This window comes from Triturus cristatus, chromosome 2_1, assembly GCF_964204655.1.
Source record: "Triturus cristatus chromosome 2_1, aTriCri1.1, whole genome shotgun sequence".
Classification (NCBI taxonomy): Eukaryota; Metazoa; Chordata; class Amphibia; order Caudata; family Salamandridae; genus Triturus; species Triturus cristatus.
Window position 1 is genome coordinate 331,375,607 of NC_140581.1, and position 21,466 is coordinate 331,397,072.

Consider the following 21,466-nt stretch of genomic DNA (forward strand, 5'->3'; position numbering starts at 1 on the left):
TGGGTGGAACTGACGTCATCACGCCGACGTGGCTCTCTTATGGCTCCGGTGACGTCATACGGAGTCGCGAGCGGAGCCGAATCATTATGACGTCGGCGTAGAGAGCTGGGGAAAATAGTTCCGTGGAATGCTGGCGCAGGGGATATTCACAAGGTGAGGAATCCACAGGCAGATACTGTATCCACCAGAAAAAGCGTTACCGAAGGTAAGTAACTTGTTTTTTAGTTTTTCCTTTTAACTTAGCAACATTTTCTAATGGTGGTATGGGAATGTTTTCCCTAATTTGCGAATATGCCATGCATGCATTTGTTTCTTATAGCCATTGTCTCCCTATAGGCTATTCATTTTTTTAAGGGTCGCACAACTTCAAGCATGATGCCTTATTTAATTTTATTTAAGATTTGCTCGTAGGAGATGACTAATTCTTCCTAAACTTATTAATGACACTGTTCTGCACCTCTGGCACAGTGTGATAAGCTTGCCGTTTTATTATTCAAACAGCATCCATGCTGAAGTCAGTGCGTGGTTCACTTCCAGCCGGAGTCATCACTGAACGTTGCTGTGAACTCTGCCTGAGGTGCAGTTTTGCTGTACCCTACCTTAATGCTGAGAAGGAAGATAGCCGCTCAGAAGATGTGTGCAGACCTGCACAAACAGACAGAGTGCATTTGTTAGTGCACTGAAACCGGCTTCCTGACATACAGTACTAATGTATGGGGTTAGGTCATCCCAATAGGCCTGGAATATGGGTACTCACGACATGCTCTCTTTAGCATAGAGAAATTAGTGATAGATAGGAGTAACCTTAGTAATATTATGAACAATTAACATGGTTGAATTGTTTGCAGTTTTCACCATCCTGATAATGCTTATTACAATGATGTGTCTCATCTTTCTGATAATGGCAGTTCATGTTTTATTTACAAAGATTAGAGCTTTTCAATATACATTTGAAAAATGCATTTTCGATACTCTTCTTTGAAACAACCTGGACATGCAAAAGTGACAAAAGAAAGTTTTAGATATGTTTCCACGATTTCCTAGGAAATCAGAGTGGTCATGTTCAAGGTTACCGACAACATCTATAACTAGGGGGGGGGGGGGGGAATGGATGATTGAATTCTTTCCATACGAAATACAGCACTTCATCCATTCCGCTGACAAGGCAATTTTCGATGTTAGTCACAGCAAAACAAGCACTGCTGTCGCTATAAGAAACAGTTCATATGTCTTCAGTGAAGATGTGGTCATAAATGGTATGGTCCTCTTTGGAGTTTGTAAAGTGATCTGCAGTACCCAAGAAGAGATCTACTTTTTTTAAACTTGTAGAGACCTGTAGTGCCACATCTGACTTGCGATAACAACGTTCCTGTTGAGCTGCTGTTGGGGAGGGGTGGTTGGCTTGATGTAGGTGGAGTTTGTCTATCAGACAGAGAGGGGGGTGGCTCGAAACAGTCATGGGAGAGAATTCAGTATGAGTGAAGGAAACGGGTAGGAGACAAGAGTGGCTTTGTTGAAAGGTGGTTATTTTTACAAAACGGAATTTTCCATCTTAAATGTTGAATTTGTCTCTCTCCAAAATCTCTATACACATCAACTTAAAACTGTAATGCAGGTTTTCTACCTGTGGCCAGTCTTGTAATCACCCTGTAATACAGTTGTAAAAAGGGTGAAATGTTTCATCTGTACTTACAGTATATCACTTTTGTTTCTCCCTTCATTTTTTCAGTTATGAAGATGGTCAAGTGGGCGATACAAGCATAAATACACAGGATCAGAGCATTCACAAAGAAATTCTTCGGGTCATTGGTAACCAAACAGCTACTGGTTGAGTGGACTTCTTTTAAGGATTCGGGTTATAACGTAATGCCTTCCTCAGTTTCAAAGCTGGATTTTGAACTGAAAATGGTGAAAACAAATTATTTTGTTTCTTAACGCAGATCATTGCCCTTTTGAATTTCTGTGTTTTCCTGACGTTTGTATTCGGACTAAAAGGCAACATGTCCACTACCATCAAGTTATTTCGCAGATGTCTATATTCCTTGTTAGAAATAAACTGGATGAAAACACACACTTTTCTGTAAAGCAGTTGATTTAGACATTTCGTTCTGGAAATTTTACGAACAATGAGCTAACGTGCAAGGAAGACGAGTTTTATAATTTAGAGACCCATAATGGTGTGATGCTTCGCAATATGTATAACCTTCACTTCTTGTGATGCAATTTAGAATAAGATGGCTGAAAGACATTTTCAGAGGCCAACTTGTGGGGAAAATATGTTACAAAATGTGTAAATGTATTATTGCTCAAAAATTACTTACCCATTGTTTTAGCTGAATTTCCTATCAGACTTGTGCAACATTCGATAAAATGACATGTCTCCTACCGCAGGAGAGCTGTTGAAAATGTCCCATCGAAAACACGCAGTATCTGCTCGATGTAAACACAGAAAATAATAATGCTGATGAGACCACCTCCTGCATTCCACCCGGGCAGCTGGGATCATATCATGCTGAACATGAATATAGGGCCTGGCAGTAAGGACTACTGGTTCTGAGACACGCAGGGAGGTTACATGAATTCACTTTGCACACTGCTAGCACATACAACAAGCATTGGCCTCTCTGCTGGGCCTACGCAGCCCATCATGGTACTGCGCCTGGAGTGTAAAATGAAATGTTTTTGTAAACAATGCAATGTCAAATAATAGCTTGCACTGACGATGGATACATTCAGTTGCTTCATTATTCCGCTCACTATAAGGATCGTCTAATTAGGAATGAACAGTAGATGCACAGGATTTATAAGCGCAGCTTCAACACTTTTGAGTGGCAGACCATGCATTTTCCATTGAAACAAACGACAACATATTTCCTAACAGCGCATTTGTTGGTATTAAATGTCACTTTCTTGCAAAGCGGAGCATGTTGCTGCTGTAACTCCGTGGCCTCTCTATAGGTCTGTGTGCAGCCTGCAACTCAAAGGTTCCAGGCACCGCTTGCAAACTCTGCCATTGACTCTTGCGCTTTTCATAATCTGGCCAGCATTGATTTCAGGTCAAATAAGACGATAATTGTCTCTGTAGTATTGTTTATTTATATTGAAAATGAACAGCGGCAGATGACGTTGAAGTTATAAATCTTTTGCACTAGTCTTTTCTACATTTTAGTAAACACATTTGACATATGAACATTCCTCAAAGGGCTACATCTCAGAAAGACAAGCTGGCGTGCAAATGGCCCATTTTGCAATATTGGATGCCTGAGCCAGTGTCTAGGCCTCCGTGCAAATGGACGATTCTTTCAAGTCTCTGGCAATGTTATATTATAAGGGGATACATAGGCCACGAGGGATGTGCCATATGCCTGCTAGCCAAGGGAAGACACCCGCTGCGTTCCCCGTTAGAGGAGGCCTGCAGCAGTGTGTTTGCTATAGGTCAAGAAGGTTGCCAAGAATACTTAATGGTGGCCACGTGGAGGGGGACTTTGGCTCTTTTTTAACGCCAGGCCAAGCGGTGTACAAACTCACATCCCGTGCGCAGGGAGTACACAAGAAGTAGGGTTCCTGTATATTCACCCGGTATCAGTCCTTTGACAGTGGCACAGGAAGGCAGCAGGGGGCTGCGCTCACCCTTGAGGCGGTGCTTCGGTCTGACTCCATCCTTCAGTGGGGAAGAAACCAGGTCTGCAAGTAGCCAATCAGACCTCCGGTCTATAAGAGTGCACTCAGGCACCACTGATACAATATGACCTTTCACAGGGAAATGATGGTTCTTTCGCATCCTCGGTCACGTGGTTCCACTTGGTGGAAATGTTTGAGCTTACAAACTGGGACAGTCCTACAAGGTACATAATATTCCACCCAAACGTGCAAAACCCCAGTTACTCTTAAATTTTTTAAGCTAAAATGTTAGTTATCAATAGAAATGCGCAGTACCTTTAGCTGTGCCATTATTGAAACGAGGTTTACCATTAACATGCATTTTACTAATCAGTGCTTCATAGAGTAATTTGTTATGCCCAATATAGAAAACTATTCATATGAAATGGTGAAGTTATTAATACTTTCCGATCAATGACATCACAACCTTCTAGCTCGCATCCTGATCAGAGAGTAGCATTTCGCCAAATTCTCCTAGGTGTCTTTCACCGAGCAGCAAAGTTTCAATATGGCGACGGATGGAGCTGTGTTTTCTCAGTCCTCATATAACACCCAGCATTCCTGAGAATGGACGCCGTTGACAACCGTGCCTACGATTTTGTAGCCCTTTTCATTTTAGCCTGTGCATTCTGTTCAGCGTATAGGTTCTGAGACGGCATACACTATGAGAGCCCAAGACCAAATGTGAACTTTACATATCAACAGAAAAGCACACTGCTCTCTGCTTGCTGCAACCCTCTGTTCTCCGTCTCCACATTCAGACGGATTCAGCTGAGGTTAACTTGGCAAAACAACCCTATTCTTAATGGCCCCTGTGGAAGAAGTCCAAAAATAACAGAACAGTGGCAACGTTAAGAACACCAGCACTGCGTGTCACTTTTACAGCAGCTGTGCTCCTTGAAGTTAGAATATCAAATGTATTCTTGAGATTTTACTCACTTCAGTACCTTTGTTTTCCAATTTGTTGAACTTTTTCAAAATCCTTATAGACGGTTGAAGTTCATTCGATTACATACCACCTTTCAGTATTTATCGGTTTGTTAGCCATGTTCAGCTATGGAATGCTAAAGAATTCCAATCTTTTTAATATTTGTATTTCCTAATCAATTGAAAACTGTTTACTGATGCTGTAGGATAGTTTCTTTGATTTTATAGTAGTTGGTGCACACATTAAATCCGTTAAATAAGGTTAAGCTTAAAATCCATTTCTATTTAACGTGTCATTTTATAAAAGAAAATGGCATACTGTACTGTGTGCTTTGGGTCATACTTATATTTGTAACATTTTCTACTACTGCCATGATAACCCCTTTCCTCGTTTTTTTGTTAAAAATAAAAAAGACAAAAATAAAAATGAGTTATTAAGAAAAAAAATGTTATATTGACAAAAAATTGAAATGTTTGCTTTTTTTTAAGTGCTGTATATCTTCCTCATTAGACAACTGCTCTGTATTTAAATGGAAAATTGGGTGAGTCTAAACATTTTTATTCTGAATAAAAAAGTTTATTTTACATTAGAAATGGTTTTAAAGACTTTGCTGTGGAAATAGCTAAGCATTTATTAAATTACTTGTAATTGCATCAAGAAGGACATAAAAACATTTTTAAAAATCTGGCAAAATGTTCTTCCCGTTCATTGGCAAATGAAGTACAATATCATCCTGATAAACATCCCATGGATGCGAGTGGTCCCCTCTGATATGCATTACTCGATACACGGCAGCATGCCTCTTGAATCCGTGAGTGAGCTTTGAAGCTCTGGAAACCACAAGATTTAACTTTCACGTCATTTTAGTTGGTAGGATTGTTTTTATCGTTGGAGAAAAGCATCTTGAAGCAACACTGCACTGACGAGGAGGCATTAAGAGGGGAAAAACACAAGCTAAAAGGAAACGTAATTCATATATTAATTAGCAGAGATTCCGTTTTGAATAGTGCACGAAAAAACAGATCTTGCAATTCTGAAATGCTGTTAGGGAATCAGAGGATCCGAAGCATTTTATGGAACTTGGTTTTCCTAATGTTGCTAAAAGATATTTTCATTGAGGTGCCAGTGGGCCAGTGAACGAGAAGTGTGTCGGCGTCACTGATGATGTTATGTCCAAGTTTGTGTGACTTACAATCTACCTCTCGTCTGATATTGCAGCACTTTTGGTATGTTATGTTTACCTGATATAGCGCACAAATCACCCGAGGGCATCTCAGCGCTGTTGCGGAACAAAATCAGGAAATGAAGAGGATGATTAAAATAGGAAGGCATTGAGTTGTTTCCTGAAACTACAGTAATTAGAACAGGAACGAACGTGAAGAGGAAGCTTATTCCAGTAAACGGGAGCAAAATAGGAAAATGCCTTTGGCCTGCTCCGTGTTAAACTCATGCGGGGAGTCCGCAGCAGGGCTTCAGAGCAAGATCTTAAACTGCGGCAGGGAGCCCAGGCTGTTATTCTGTTCCGAAGATGGAGTGGGCCTTTGCCCTTTTACGGCATTATATGCGAGACAAAAGATTTTGATGTAGGAGCGTTTTTTACTGGCAACCAGTGTAGTTCTCCCAACAGAGGTGCAGAAGAAGTGCCAGAAGGGCAGTTAAGGACAAGCCTAGCTCAGAAATCAGCGTTCCACTGACATCTGACATCTGCCAAAAGCGCATTGCCATAGCCTAGTCTGCTTATTACCATGGCCTGAACCAGAGTTCTACGGGCAGGGATGGGGAGGTAAGGGAATTGCTGTTGCCCTGATTATTAGTCGGGTAGAACTGAGGTGTCCACAACCATCCAGGAGGTGCCATGTGTCAACTTCAATCAATTGTCCATGAATGTTCTTGGTAATAGAGGAGGGACACCAAGGGCAGTTTCTAGGGTGGCACGCGTTCCCTGGCAGAGGTGTGCCTGTCTGTTTGTGTGAGGCAGCTGGTGACAGCAAGTTGTGTTGGATACCGTGACGGTCAACTGAAAGCATCTATGGGCTACGTATGGATGCATGTTTGTTCTGTCTCAATATATTCTGTTGTATGTTAGGGCACTGTGTGTCCTGAAAACATGACATCCATTGGTGTTGTGCAGTACTTGTGTGTGCATTATTGAGATGGGTGTGTTATCTTTAGATTGTGTGTGCCTATGGGCTCCAGGAAAGCAGAATTAAAGCTGAAGATCAAGCAAGCAGGAAAGTGGGGGAGGGGGAGAAATCATGTGTGCAGTAACCTGAATGGGATGGTGGCAAGCAGAAGGCATGTAGTGCTGAGACAAGGACAAGGGGAAGCCAAGAAGGCCATGCCTAACTGGAGAAGTAAGAGGCACAATCTGCTGGGAGCAGAGCTAATGGGATGCAAAGGGGTCATGATCTACTGAGAGGAGAGGTGAGCATGACCTGTCTGGGCAAGAGAGATGCAGGCAATGTTCAAGAGAAGGATGGGGAGGACTTATAGATGAGATATCTGACTGCAGGACCTCCTTACCAGCCTGTCAGCTGCAGGACCACTACTCATACATTTATTTTTTATCCTTTGTAAAATGCTTCAAATAGGGGAGGGTCAGCCGCTGAGCAAGGGTAATGTTGAGAAGAGCAGTAGAATGGTCTCCTTTTGATGGGCCCGATCCTTCGCAGAGTAGGGGCAGACCCTACTCTGATAGTCTGAGGGTGAAGAATATGCCTAAGTTCTTCTGTCTAAAACAAAAAACTGAGTGCCAAAGAGCATGTATACTATCTGCTTCTGAGCAGGCAGCCAGCACTGCCTGTATTAACTGTTGTAAGGAACGAGCCAATTGCTTATTTTCAGCAAACAAACTATGTCATGCCTTTCCTCTCTACGTCCTGCGGCAGTGAGTGAGAGCGAAGCTTTGCTGGAGCTTTCTATACCCCCTGGCAAAGTCAATAAATGCCCAGATAGCACAGAGAGGTTTGCAGGATGTTCCCATAGATCTTACACTGTCAGGTGAAGTGCTCAAACGTAAACTAGTGCATACTATTAGAAACTAGCCTTAATAAAAACGCGTATTCTACATTTAACCAGTTTTTTTGGTGCTGGATGTGCCTCAAAGCCCTGCACATGCACCTACTGTTCTGCACCAGTTTTTTTTAATCAAAGGGTCTTATTTAAGTTGGGTTTCAATCGCATTTGCGTCACACAACGTGGTGAATGCGTGACGCAAACCCTAAAATGCAGTTTATCAAGCCACACATAGCCGTGCGTGGCACTGAGTAGCTTGATAAATCTGGAGCAATGCAACGCAGTGCATATCGATGCGTTGCGTTACTCTGCCCCAGGGAGGCGTTCCATGTGCGTTCCGTGGGTGCTCCCACACAACACCCATGGATATTTACCATTACTGGTAGACCTAGGAATGCGCCTAAATGCCATGCCTCCCAGGTGTGGTGTAAAGAGGAGAAATATCTTTATTTCTCTTCGTTTTTTCCTCTTTCTTACAGCACACATAGAAAGAGGAAAATGGCTAAGTGGACTGCTTTTGTGCAGGAAAGTGTCCCTTCCTGCACAAATTCAATCCTATGGTGGTGCTAGACAGCCCGTTGTGTGCCAGTGCTGGGAAAAAGGCAGGAATGCGTCGTATTTTTTTCAATACGGCGCATTCCTGCCCTTCCCCTGTAACACAGGGCAGTGCAGCTGCGCTGCGTTACTTTTTGATAAATACTCTCCCCAGTCTCGTATGTAAATTCTATACACACATTTTCTAACGAAAATAACATAAACATATTTTTCTTTGGAATGGATCATCTTTAAAGTGTACAATTCATAAACTTACCATCAAACTTACTATTCAAATGTATCACGTGTATATGCTCACTCGTGTGCTCAGCAGTGTTCAGCATACAGGCTTTAACATCAATCACAGAGCGTTCATGAGATTTTAAGGGTGTCATTATTACATCACCCATCAGGGCTCCTTCTAGAGGACCTTTATAAGTGCCAGTGAGGCAGCATGAATGCCTAGCAATGTTAGTTGTATGTAGTGTTCATTACTTGCTATATGTCCTCCACCTTTTTTGTATTTCCCTGAGGTCCACTTTGCTAGTATTCTTGTAGAGATTTGAGATTTGACATAGACCTTTTGCCTCCATCACCCTGGCTTTCCTTCCTTGTATTTCTTTCAGCACTTTGATCTTCAGTCAGGTTTAGTTAGTCTAGACGTTCAACAAGGCATCCAACTCCTGGGAAACCGTAAGCGTCTAGTGGAGCCTCCATATGTTTACATGGTCTTGTCAGACGAAATAATTGGAATATTTACATTACTGCTTCTCTCGTGGACACAGTGTGTTACTGCTTACTCTTGACTTGCTTCCTTATGACAATGACACAGCTAACATAATTGCTGTGATCATCCATACTTTATACCGGCTCTCTACAATCTTTCTTCTACTTTTTTCTCTCATTTCCCATTGTGATATTTTTATTGTGTCATGAAGCCCCGATAGGGCATCTCTCTGTGGATGTTTGGGATTTGTGAATTCATCCACATATCCTTTTCTGTCATCTGTCTTTCTGATACAGACTTATAATTCTAGATTCTTCACCGTGTGAATTTTGTCAGACAACAAGACTGGATCCGGAATCTTATCAGCAATTCCCTTGAGCATCTATAGGTGGTGTTGTGCAGCTCTGCGTGGAATTCGTCCACTCTGGATATCACATTGAGGATTAAATACATGTATAAGACCACCAGCATGCACTTGCATCAGTTTCTTTCCGCATCATCCAACGCAGATCTGGAGCTAACAATTCTGTCTTTTGACAGACTTTTCCCTCAGGGGAGTTCCTCTTTTTCCTCCTAAAGAGGTTTGGTTTGTGCAAATATGGGCCCTAAAATGATGGATTTTAAGGCGTGTCAGGACTGTCACTGACAAATATTGATGACAGGCACTCGCAACGTCTGCCTTTGGTGCCTAGTCACTTCGCATTACTCTGAGTCATGCCTTTGCTGTGCGAAAAGCAAGTTGCTTACCTTCAGCAATACCTTTTCCAATAGAGACTCCATCTAACCTTAGATTCCTTACCATGTGAATTTCCCCTGGTGCCAGGCTGGACCCAAAAACATATCAGCAATTTACTTGCGCTTTGACAGGTGTTGTTGAGCAGCTTTGCATCGAGCTATCGGCTCTGGATATGATGCCAGGGACCCATATATGTAACCTGCACACCACTCTGAGTTCAGATGCTTATCTTATGTGCTTTCTAAATATTTCTCTTTTTCCTCCTCCTAAAATGCTTTTCAGTGTGCAGATATGGACCTTAAAATGATAGGGTGTAAGCCTTGCCGTGACTCTCACTAACAGATGTCACTGACATATACTCATGATGTCTGCCTTTGGTGCCTAAGCAACTTGCACTATTTGGAGCTGTGCCCTTGCTTTGCAAAAATGAACCACAAAGCCATCCATGAAACCAAGTTTGCCGCTGCTGAACTCCGAAGGAACAGGTCAAGGCATAGACATGCTCTTATTACCAGGATGGCTTGTATGAACATTCAAAGTTGCAGAGTTTGGGTAAGTTGAGGAAATCCCCCAAAAACCATAAGACAAAGCATGTCTTATCATTGTCCCACCACTCGCACTATTCCCCTTGAGCAGACTGTTGCAGCACACAAGCTCTGTCATTTGAAGGAGGCTGCAGAGAAAATGTTTGGTACCCCACTGATAACCATTTGAGCGCCTTCAGGTCCCAAGTATCCAAGGTGACTGCTAGTTAGGACCCCATCAGTGGATCCGTCCCAGACACCACATGTCCTCCAGCTGAGCATGACCCCTTTCTTGAGCACGTCATCACTGCATCCAGCCTCCGCGCAATGTCTGATGCCTTCCATGGCGCTGCAACCAACACCACCTAGCGGGATGGTTCTGATCATTTTATTTGACTCAGAGGTGCAACCTCAGTCCCTCAACATTATACTGATACCCAGCTGACATGGATACAATAATATTATTGGACTGGGAGGCTCAGCCTCTATCCTCTGACCCTCGACATTATACTCATTCTAACCCAGAAGCATACCACTACTGTGACAACGATGGTCACTATGGAGGTGATTTTTGTGATGAAGTGGCCATTTTTGGCTCGTCAGCATGCCAGTGGTTTTGACACACTACCAGACACTGGGTTATTCTCCCCACACTAAGCTATGGTCACTGAAGACTGTCTCCTTTGCCACAGTGATTATGAGGGCAGCAGAGGTCCTTGATTTTACTCTTCCTACGCAGGAAGTAAAGATAAATGTTTTGAATGAGATTCTTAAGTTTAAATAGCGAATTTTATTGTGGAAACAATGCAACCAGGTACAAATCAATCGAATAAGCATCCATATATAGATTAACACTAAGTAAGCTAACATCATAATATAGAAAAATAAATATTAAGAACAAATCAACGTAGATGCATATATAATAGAGGCTTATACTAGATGTGAAAAAGAGGAGAGGAAAAGAAAAAGGGAGAAAATATAATAAAAATATAACTAAATATATGATATAGAAGAAAGAAAGCACAATACATCGTAAACGGTATCATCCCTTTAAGGAATAAAAGCTGTAAAAGAAATGTAATTATAATAGAGAAAAGAAAGAAAATATATAAGTAAATACACTGGATTGTGAATAAATAATATACCAATAAAAACCAATCATGGTGGTTTGGGGACTTCTTCCATTGATGGGTGATGTCGAGTACATTTTTGTGCAGAAGCACCAAAGAAAATAGTTACAGGGGACCATATGCGTTCTCTTTTCAGGAGTAAGGCCATGGGGGAGACCTAAGCATGATCTAGTCGATGGTTGTAACATACACTATACCACCAAGCTAAAAGAAAAGTTGTATGGATTGTTACCAATTTGTTTGTTATTTGTTGTAGAACAATTGCATTTAATAAATCCACTCATCAGTGTTATTAGAAAGGCTTTGCCAGTGATCAGACAAAGTACCCAAGAAGATGTCAATAGTGGAGAATGAGAAATGAGTGTGAAATATGACATTGATTTGGGCCCATATCTTCAGGCCATAATTGGTGAGTAGGGGAACAAGCAAAAAGCATATGGTATAAGTCGGCGTGAGGAGTGTTACATGACCAGCAATTTGAGGAAAGTGTAGATTTGAATTTGTGTAGGGACATTGGAGTAAACATAAGTCTATAGTAAAAAAAGAAAAGTGTTTGCGTCGTACTAGCAGATCTTGAAGTCTTATGGAGTTTTTGCCATAATTTATCCCAAAAAGTAGTGGGCCATGAGGTATGGAAATCACGTTCCCATTGAAGTTCTATGTTAGTCTTAGCTCTTTGCTCAGGGGGGGGGTATTAATGAATTTATAGATATGTGAAGCACAAGACTGAGTAGATAAAATAGGGAGAATATTACGATGAGGTAATGAGGGAGATGTTGTAGACGATATTGAAGATAGGGAGGAGGATACAGTCTGGATCAGTAATTTAAATTTTGCAGAAAATGATTTTGGCAATTTATAAAGTGATTGTACTTCAGAAAAAGTGAGAAGAGAATCATTTGAGTAAAGCCTTCCAAAAGATAGGTTTGTTTTTAATTTTTAGAAGGCGGTTGTGCCAAATGGAAGAGTTAAGAAATTGTTCTTTACTTGAGAGGTGTGGAATCATAAAGGAATGAAATAATTTATGGGCAGTGTTATGTATAGGTTATGATAAAAAATGAGTTTTATGAGTGTAGGTAAGAGATTCGTTGAGAGAACAAGGAGATAGGAAAGAGTGTTCAAGATCTTTCCACAGAGAGATTGCAGTTAGGTTGATATAAGGACTTAGAAAGTTGTTTAAGAAGAAGAGCCTTATGGTAAAGTTGAAAGTCAGGAAAGTTAACTCCGCCTTGTGATTTAGGACATTTAAGCATGAGCAGGGACATACGCGGTTTCTTTTTGTTCCTTAAAAAGTCTGATAAAATTGAATTCTTTTTTTTTTAAAGTATGTGGGAAAACTAAGAATGATAGCCGAGATCATATAAATGATGACAGGAGTGAGCATCATTTTAATGGTGTCAAATCTCCCCCACCAAGATAAGTATAGAGGATGCCATTTAGAGATGGATGAGGATAATGTAGATAGGGTATGAGTCATGCTTAGGGAAAGAGTCTGTTTGATGGAAGGGGTGAACCAGAGATCTAGATATTTAATCTTTTGGGAATTCCATGAGAAATTAGTAGAAGCAAAGTCTTGTTTAAAACATAAAATATTAAGAGGGAGAACCTCACATTTATCATGATTCAATTTATAACCACAAATTAAAGGAAAAGCATTGACCTCTGCCGTGAAAGCTGGGATAGATTGTTCTGGCTAAGATAGATAGAGCAGAATATCATCTACATAGACACTAATTTTAGCATGAAGTTTATCCTGTTGAAAGCCATATATGTTAGGATTTTGTTTGATTTTTGCAAGAAAGGGCTCTAGAGCAAGAATAAATAGAAGGGGGAAAGGGGACATCCTTGACGGACACCTCTTTGTAACGTGAGTGAATTAGAAATAGAACCATTGGTAAAGATAGAAGCTTTGGGTGAGGTGTATAATAAGGAAATATAACAAATACATTTGGGCCCAAAGCCAAACCAAGATAATGTGTGAAAAATAAATGACCAATCCCTACGGTCAAAAGCTTTTTCTGCATCTAAAGAGATGGCTGCAAGTGAGTGAGAGTATTTATTAGATTTGTGTAATGAGATTCTTGATCCAGCACAGACCATCCAAGAACCCTTACTACCTTTTAATGAGGCCCTCATTGACATGCTGGTGGTGCATCCAGGATTTTACCTTCCAGTAAGAAGACCATGGGTGAGTGGATGTAGGCCTGTCCCTGGAGACCCCAACTTTCTGCCCCAGCATCCTGCCTCTGAGAGCATGGTGATGCAGACACCCTCCAGCTAACTGAATCCTAATTATTTTCCTACCACCCCACACAAGTTGGAGTCCAAACAAATAGACACATTTGTAAAAGGGGTGTTTTTCATTTCCAGTCTTGCCCTAAGGTCCATTATTACTATCATATCACACACTGTAATTCTACACACATTGTGGTACTCACACACATTGACACATTGTGGGACAGGGTGGTGGACATCTTGCTGGCTGTTCCTGCAGACCTGACTGAATCAACCCGAAAGAACTAATCTTGGAGGTCAAGATGTGGCAAAATACACAATGTACTCAGATTTGGACAAAAAAACGACTGTCTGGATAGGGTATTTGGGATCAGCGTGGTGCTTTGATGCCATGCCTGGATTCGTTCCACAGACTTCTCATCAGATTTCCAACAGGCCCTTATAGTCATTCCCTGTAGAGGCTCAAAACTATTTGGTGCAAAGGCTAATTTGGCCTTGTACAGTGAGAGTAAGGCCACCACCTGCTCTCTGAAACTAGCTTAACAGACTTGGTAGTTACTTTGACAACAACGTCCATTTAGAGGCTTCCGTAGGAGATATTAGCAACAGGCATCCCAGTGCTTTTGATGGCAAGGCTGGAGACCAGGCTGACAGCGTCCAGACCTCCATGGGCAACGCGCCCACCAAGCCCCCACCTCTTCAGCCATTGCAAAACAGCTTTGATTTATTCTTGCCTGTACATGATCACACTGTAGGGGGTTGAGTCCGCTTTCACCTCGATGGATGACAGACCAATGGGTGCTCCAAATAATGGAACATTGATGCTCTATACACTGCCCATGCTACCCTTAGAACATGGCACCCGCACTGCAACTCCTCTTTAAGTCAATACTGTGCATAACATTTTTGGCACTGTTGGTCAAGTAAGCAATAGAGAGGGTTCCGGCACCTTGTGCCTCAAGCCCTGTTTGCATGCACAGAAGTTCCAGCACGGTATCGACTTTTCAGTCCATGGTGTGCTGGAACTGTTTTTGACATTCCCATGGTGGTGCCTATTTTACTGGCACCGCCATGGGTACACCAAAAGAATCACCTGCCAATGACTAAAAAAGTAATTATACGGCAGGCTGTTCTCATGCAGGTTTGGCGGTGTGGTTCCGCCGCCGCACTGTCAAACTCGTAATTGGTCCATAAGTGGGTCCATAGCTTTTATGTAGACTGAACCAGAGAGTGCCAACAGGATGAACAACCTTTCGTCAGTTTCTCTAGGGCCAATAAACGCAAAGCAGTGCAAAAGAGGACCACCTTTAGATGGATTGTGTTGTGCATCAAGATCTGCTATAGGCTTGTCCTTGCTGGTCTACTCCTGAGTCACTAACCCTCCATAGAAGTATATTTGAAATACTGTTCGCTGTAGGCCTGCTTGTGCCTGCCACTGCCACAGGCCTCAATGGACATGATGGGCACACAAAAAATCATATATGAGTTCTAGTTAAAGATTCTGATATCTCTAATCCCAATGAGCTGTTCTTAATGAGGTATGCTATCTTTTGTTCTTGGTTGCACACACCACATAATGCATTGGTTCAGGGCTTTCTGTCCTCTAAATCTTTACATATTTTCTGTAGCTTCTTTTCAGCTGAACTCCCTCTGGTGTGATGGTTCCCAGGAGCGTATTCTCCTATCACTTAGCTCACGGTAGCCTGATTTTGCAAGGCTCTTCAATGGATTTAGAACCCAGGCACCTCCTTCCAAAAAATACATGCTCTCCTGTTTTGCCTCCTGGTAATCTGCTTGGCCCAGAGTTTTCCTTCAGCAGTATCCTCTGGCCATCAAGTCATATTATCCTTTCTGTCTGCATTCCTGAGGTATGCTTCCTCCTGGCCAATTTGCAGGGCAACTGTGTGTCTAACAGGAGTCAGAGGATCCCCCTCTGGGGTTGCCCACCAAAGTGCCAGTTCACAGATCAGGATCCTGCAATTCCTCTCACAACTGCCATCAGAGAGGCCAGTACCACTGGCCCTGGAGACAAGGTTCAACAGACTCCAAAAAGGTCAAAGGTGTCTTTCCGCTCCTGGCGGGGGTTTGTCAACACAGGGTTATTCCTTTCTCTTCTTCTGCCATTCCATTTTCCTCTCAGGGCTTCTCCCTTATGTAGGGCTTTAAATGTGGAGGTGGAGTTTTCAAGAAACTGTGGGGCATATTATCAAGGACAGGCGATAATTATCGCTCAGTGCTCTTAGCGCGAGGATAATTATCGCTGGCCAACTCTGAATTTTATCGCGGAGATAGCGTGCTATCAGCAACGCTTATCTCCAAAGCGATAAAATTCAGAGCGCAAGCTGCCAACTGTGCGATTATCGCTGGAAATACAGCGATAATCGCACAGGGTTTGGCGATAGCTTGCTGATAGGGCAAGGCATACTTAGCCATGACATCCATGACATCCACCTTCCATAGGATATCATGGCTAAGTCAGTTTCAAAGCAGGCGTAAGGAAAGTAGCGATAACAGAGGGAATCACTACTTTTCTTGCCGCTATGCTTCTTAGCGTGAGGCTTGATAATAGGAGAAATGTCGCTTGGCGACATTTCTCCTGTTATTCTGGGGAGGAACACCCACTTTGCATCTCATTAGAGATGCAAAGCTGGGCGTTAAGGGAAAGGGCGAAGAAGCATGGATTCACGCGTTAGCGTGTCCTTGCTAATAGGGCGTTAAAATTATAATTTTTTATCGCCTCGTTGATGATATGCCCCTGTGTCTCTCTGCTTAGTCAAGAGATGCTAGAACATTTATCCCCCAAACTCACATTTCCAAGAAGCAGCCCACTGGCTGGTCCACCCTCCCTCCCCTCCAACTGCCACTGTAAACTGGTTACTTAGCTTTCTGAGTTTAAAAGGGAGCCCCTTGTGTGACTCGGTTCAGTCTGGCTGTCCCCCTTTGTCTCTGTGAATAGGATATTCACAGGATTTTCAGGGAGATGACAGTTAATCAGCCGTGGCAGACTTCGTCCCCACAGTCTTTTACCAGAAGAAGGCCTAATGGCCATAAAATAGGCCTCTGAGCTAGTGGAGGATTTGATCTATCTACTTGCCAGGAGAGTTATTAACTTGGCCTAGGAGGGTATATTATAAGCCTAAATCTCTTCAAGGGTTGAGTTGGTAACATACCACAGAACCCACATTTAGTGAAAAAGTGCAGATACAGCCAAATTAATGTTTTTATTCACAAATTACCTCATATATATCTCTCATGACATGTTCTATGACATCATTCATAACATTACTGCATCATCTGAAAAAACGATGTATTTATACACCAATATTTATAATCAAATGCATATTTCATTAATTCTCGTAGTGCAATGTTTAATAAAAATAAATTGTCACAAAGACTGTTTATAAAGTCTTATTAAAAAAATCAACTTGTTTTTGAGTCTTCGTTTAACATTTTTTTATGCTACAAAGTGAATACTTAGTACAAACCATAAGGGGAGCTCTGCACTCCAGCTGAAAAGCATAGTCCTTCAACTAGGAGTGCCTTAACAAATATGGTACCTCTCCTGAGGTCATGGATTTAATGACTCAGGAGACTCACTGTTTTGTAATGTTGCTGGGGGCAGATATACTCCCTGCAGCCCCCCATAACATTAGAAAAATGTCCCAGCAAAAAAGGGACACCACCAGGCACAAAAATATATATTTAAAAAGCCTTTACAGGACACCATGGGGCACTCCTTGCAAAGAGCAATGACTAATAAATTAGCAAATCCTGACACTCATTTATTAGTCATTTATTTATTTATTTATTTTGGGTGTCATGGTGCCCACCGAGACACCCACATGTTAAATATTTGTTGGGGGCTGCAGGAGGAGCCCCAGGGGCCCACTAGCTCTCTGCAAGCTAGCAAAGCATTTTTCTTTTTTAAAATGAAAATATGTTCTTACTATTTTGCGCTGCAGGGGAGCCGCAGGGCTCCCATGGCCCGCAAGCTTCCTACAAGTGCAGGAGCAAGCCATTAAAAAATAATAATAATACTGAGGTGTTTACGTTCTCTTCTCGAGCACCCCAAAGCATTATGTATTTTGGGTACTGTAGGGGGTGTCCCAAGACCCCTTCTGCCCTGCCTGCACCCATCCTGGGTGCAGAAGAAGCAGTCATTGCTCTCCAGCCTGCACTCATCCTGGGTGCGACGGGAGCCATCATTGCTCCCACCATGCTCTTTTGCTCACACCAGGTGGGAGCAATTTTGTGTTTCACCGGCTTCAGGAGAGTGGGCAGGGAAACTTATGTGCTCCCAACCAGTGACAGCAACTTTCTTCTCCTTCCAAGTAGGAGCACATCACAGTTCTCACGGACGGGGAATCTCCGTTGTGTCCCAGGGGTTGGGTCTCAGGGACACTGCAACGGAGCTATCCCCAGTGGTTGGGGTGCATGGGGCTAACAATGTTTCGGGGAGGAGGGCCATGCTCTGATCTCACCTTTAATTTTAAGATACGACCCTGGGGAATGCCATCTGTTGAGTCTGATTAAGGTGCAATGAGGGGTGCTGCATGCTACTACCCCTTTAATTTTAAGTGTTGACCTCAGGGGATGGGGTCTTCGTGGTCTGATTAAGACTTGGGATAAGGGTCATGTGCCCCCCCCTTTAATATTGAGTTGCCCCCTCCCCTTTATATACATATCGACATCCCCGGGGCCTCAAGGAGGCTCAGAGAGGGGGCATCATTGCTCCTCCCCTACTAAACTCATTTCGACACACCCTTTTTTTTCTTAAAGTGTAAGAGCCCATTTTGTTTTATTTACTGCGGCTTCGTAAAACCACTGGTTTGTGGTAACATTTTAAATTGTTCTTGGTCCCATGGATGGGTCATTCTGGGATCCCCACACCAAGCCTGGGGGGCAGGGTATCCCTACCCTGCCCATATGTTTGTTTTGCCTTATTTTCAGGACAGAGGACTGAGTCCTAAGGACTATAATGGCTACCAACACATATTTATTGATGTGGTGGCAGCCAATCCGATCTTATCTTAAGCTGTTTCAGCTCCGCAGATCCTCCGCGGCTTGATATATACAACGTTTTTTATCCTTTATTTCTCCAAAACTACTGAATGAATTTACACCAAATTACAAATACCACACTTTCTGTACCAAGATCTAGCTTTCTGCCAAATGTGGTGTAATTGTGTTCAGCAGTTTTTGCACTATCGCTATTCAATTTCCATATAGAAAAGTGAATGGGGAAATTGCGTTTTGGGACTCCCGTTCTCCCTTTTTCTTGGCCTCCACTTGACGGACCACCCTAAAATTTTCCAGGAAGGAGGAAAATAAACTTTTATCCCAAAACTTTCCAGGAAGGAGGAAAATAACACTTTTATTTTAGAAAGTGTTATGAGGATTCATCAAATGGTGCCAAAGTTATAAGCAAATCAAAAAATTATTTTTTATGGAAACACAGCTCTAACTATTACTACCAGTGGCAACTGCCACTGTTTGTAAAACGGGATATAATCAGAAAGTCATTTGGGCACAATTGAGTAAAATATTCTTTTGTTTGTGGCAATAAAGGAATAGTCCATATATGGAGTTATATAGAAGAGAAAGGGAAAAGTGCTGAAGACCTAAAGAATGGAAAACAAGGATCAAATCAAATAAAAAGACAAAGTGAGGAGACTAAAATCAATAGAGAGAAGGGGGAATATGAGAAAAGTAGGCAAAGGTAGACACCTGATTGGTGTAATATTTTTTTCTCCGAGGCACACGAATTCACCGCAGAGTATTCCTTTATTCATTTATTCCCTTTCTAATATAAATCACTTTGATACTTCTAAGGGTCTGGTCTACTATGTATAAAACTGAAAATGGAAAATGCAATATAAATAAAATTATTACTTATGTGTCCCTGGTGATTGGTGCACGACCACGACCCAAAGTTTTGCTCCGGCTGCCGGGCCAAGAATCCGCAGTCTTTGCGGGAGCGGTCCTGAAAGCTCTTGAAGGCCCGGAAATCTGCTCCGCGTCATTCGAGGTCCCGGTTGAGATGAAGGTGGGAGCCACCACCACTCGTCTTCGAAGACTTTGCACTCATCGGGTTAGTCGAAGCACAAGAAGAAGGCGAAGAAGCATTGTCGCTCTTCGCCTTCTCCCTGTCTGATGACCAACGCGACGTGGGACCCGGGGCGTAATCGCTCTCCAGCTCCGTCTTTGGAGCCCATTCCTGGGACGGCTCTGTACTTCCCTCCCTTTCCTGGAGCCAGAGCATTCCCTGCCCAGCTTCGAGCTTTTTATGAAGAGCTTCACAGCATTTTTGGGCAGCCCGACTCTGCAGACGCGCCTTTGGGCCCCACAGACTTGGCTGAGGGCCATGGGCCTTCGATGCCAGTGGCTCCTGCCCTGGCACAGGAGGACCTCCGAGGATCCAGGCCTGGATCCGGATCGGCAAAGGTCAACCTCACGTTAACTTCCCTGGCACCGATTCCAGTGAAGACGCCCCTGATGCTGGTTGTGCCCCCAACCGGCGTTGGCTTCGACCCCGGCCTCACCCATGACTGGGACCCAGTGCCAGGCCGATGCTGGTACCAATGCCGGAGTGTACCTATGTACCGCTGTTCATCCTTGGCATTCCCTATCGCCCTGAGTGGCAGCCAGAGGAGGGTGAAGAGGACTGGGAGGAGTCTATTGACTCTAACTGACCAGCTTGAAGAGCTGGACTGGCGAAAGGAGTTGGGTGATGCCAGTGGTGTGGAGACCTCCCCAGACCTTGGCATGCTCTCCCCCCCTACCGTGGCTACGGAGGAGGCAGCTTCCTACGCTGTGGTGTTGGGTAGTGCGGCTGAGGCCATGGGCATCGAGCTTCCTACGGTGGCTTTCGTGACAAACCTCCTGATAGAGGTGCTTCCACCAGCAGCGGCCTCTTCGGAGTCCCTGCTGCCTTTGAATTAAACCCTCACAGACATCCTTCTGGGCACTTGGTCCAAGGCCAGCACAGGGGCTCCTGTGGACTGGATGATTGCCCAACATCACCGCCCGGGCCCGGGCGACCCACTTTTCTTACCGCAACACCCAACCCCGAGAGCTTGGTGGTCCAAGCCTCGTCCTCCAAAGGCGTATTCCCTACTGCTCTCCCAGATAGGGAATCCAAGAAGATGGACCACCTTGGGAAGCAGATGTTTTCTTCTACCAGCTTAGGGCTGCGGTCAGGGAACACAACATGCCTTTTTGTCCGTTATACCCATACGGTTGGGATACGGTTACGCAAGTGCTGCCATAGTGCCTGGAGGAGGCCCGGGCCATGGTCACCCACGCAGTTGCTGAGGTACGACACGCAGCTAATTTCACCATCAGGTGTGGGAGGGATATCGCCGACTCTCTGGGCAGAACGGATCCACGTCAGTAGCCCTGTGGCGCTACGCCTAGTTGAGGATGTCTGTTTTTTTGGGGGATGTCCAATCCAACCTTTTGGACATACCATTTGATTCCTGTCACCTGTTTGGTGACAAGGCGGATTCAGCGCTCGAGCGCTTCAAGGATTCTAGGGCTACGGACAGATACTTGGGCCTCACAGCAACCTCTCGCCCCATGCAGTCTGCCTTTTGTCCCTTTCATGGCTACGGAAGTGTGGCCCACCACTTTTCACCCAATTGAGCCAGAGGTCCACGCAAGCTACCCAGTCTATATGGAGTCCGCAGACGTAGGACCTAGCGACGCGGGTTTGGGGGCTAGCGGGAGGGCCTGTCCACCATTACCCCCCCTGCACCAGCCTCCAGACCTTCCTAGTCTGACTTTTCAGGGCCACCAGAGGCCAGTGGGCGGTAGGATTTGCCATCACCACCGCACTGGCACATCACGTCGGACAGGTGGGTTTTGCAGATAGTCCAAAGGGTCAACCCCCGTCCCTTCAAGACTACCCCTCCTTCCATCGCATGTCGGAGGATCATTTGGCCCTTCTCTGCCAGGAAGTTGCAGCTCTCTTGGCCA

The 21,466-nt window shown here is 43.7% G+C and overlaps 1 protein-coding gene across 1 annotated transcript in view; it reads left to right on the forward strand.

The window, feature by feature from the left end:
- Positions 1–5,011, forward strand: part of PARP8 (poly(ADP-ribose) polymerase family member 8) — a 788,553-nt gene extending 783,542 nt beyond the window's left edge. The window contains exon 26 of the mRNA XM_085631232.1: positions 1,730–5,011. Within this exon, the coding sequence (XP_085487358.1) occupies positions 1,730–1,832 (103 nt within the window). The 3' untranslated portion in view covers positions 1,833–5,011. The remainder of the gene's footprint in view (positions 1–1,729) is intronic.
- The last annotated feature ends 16,455 nt before the right edge of the window (positions 5,012–21,466 follow it).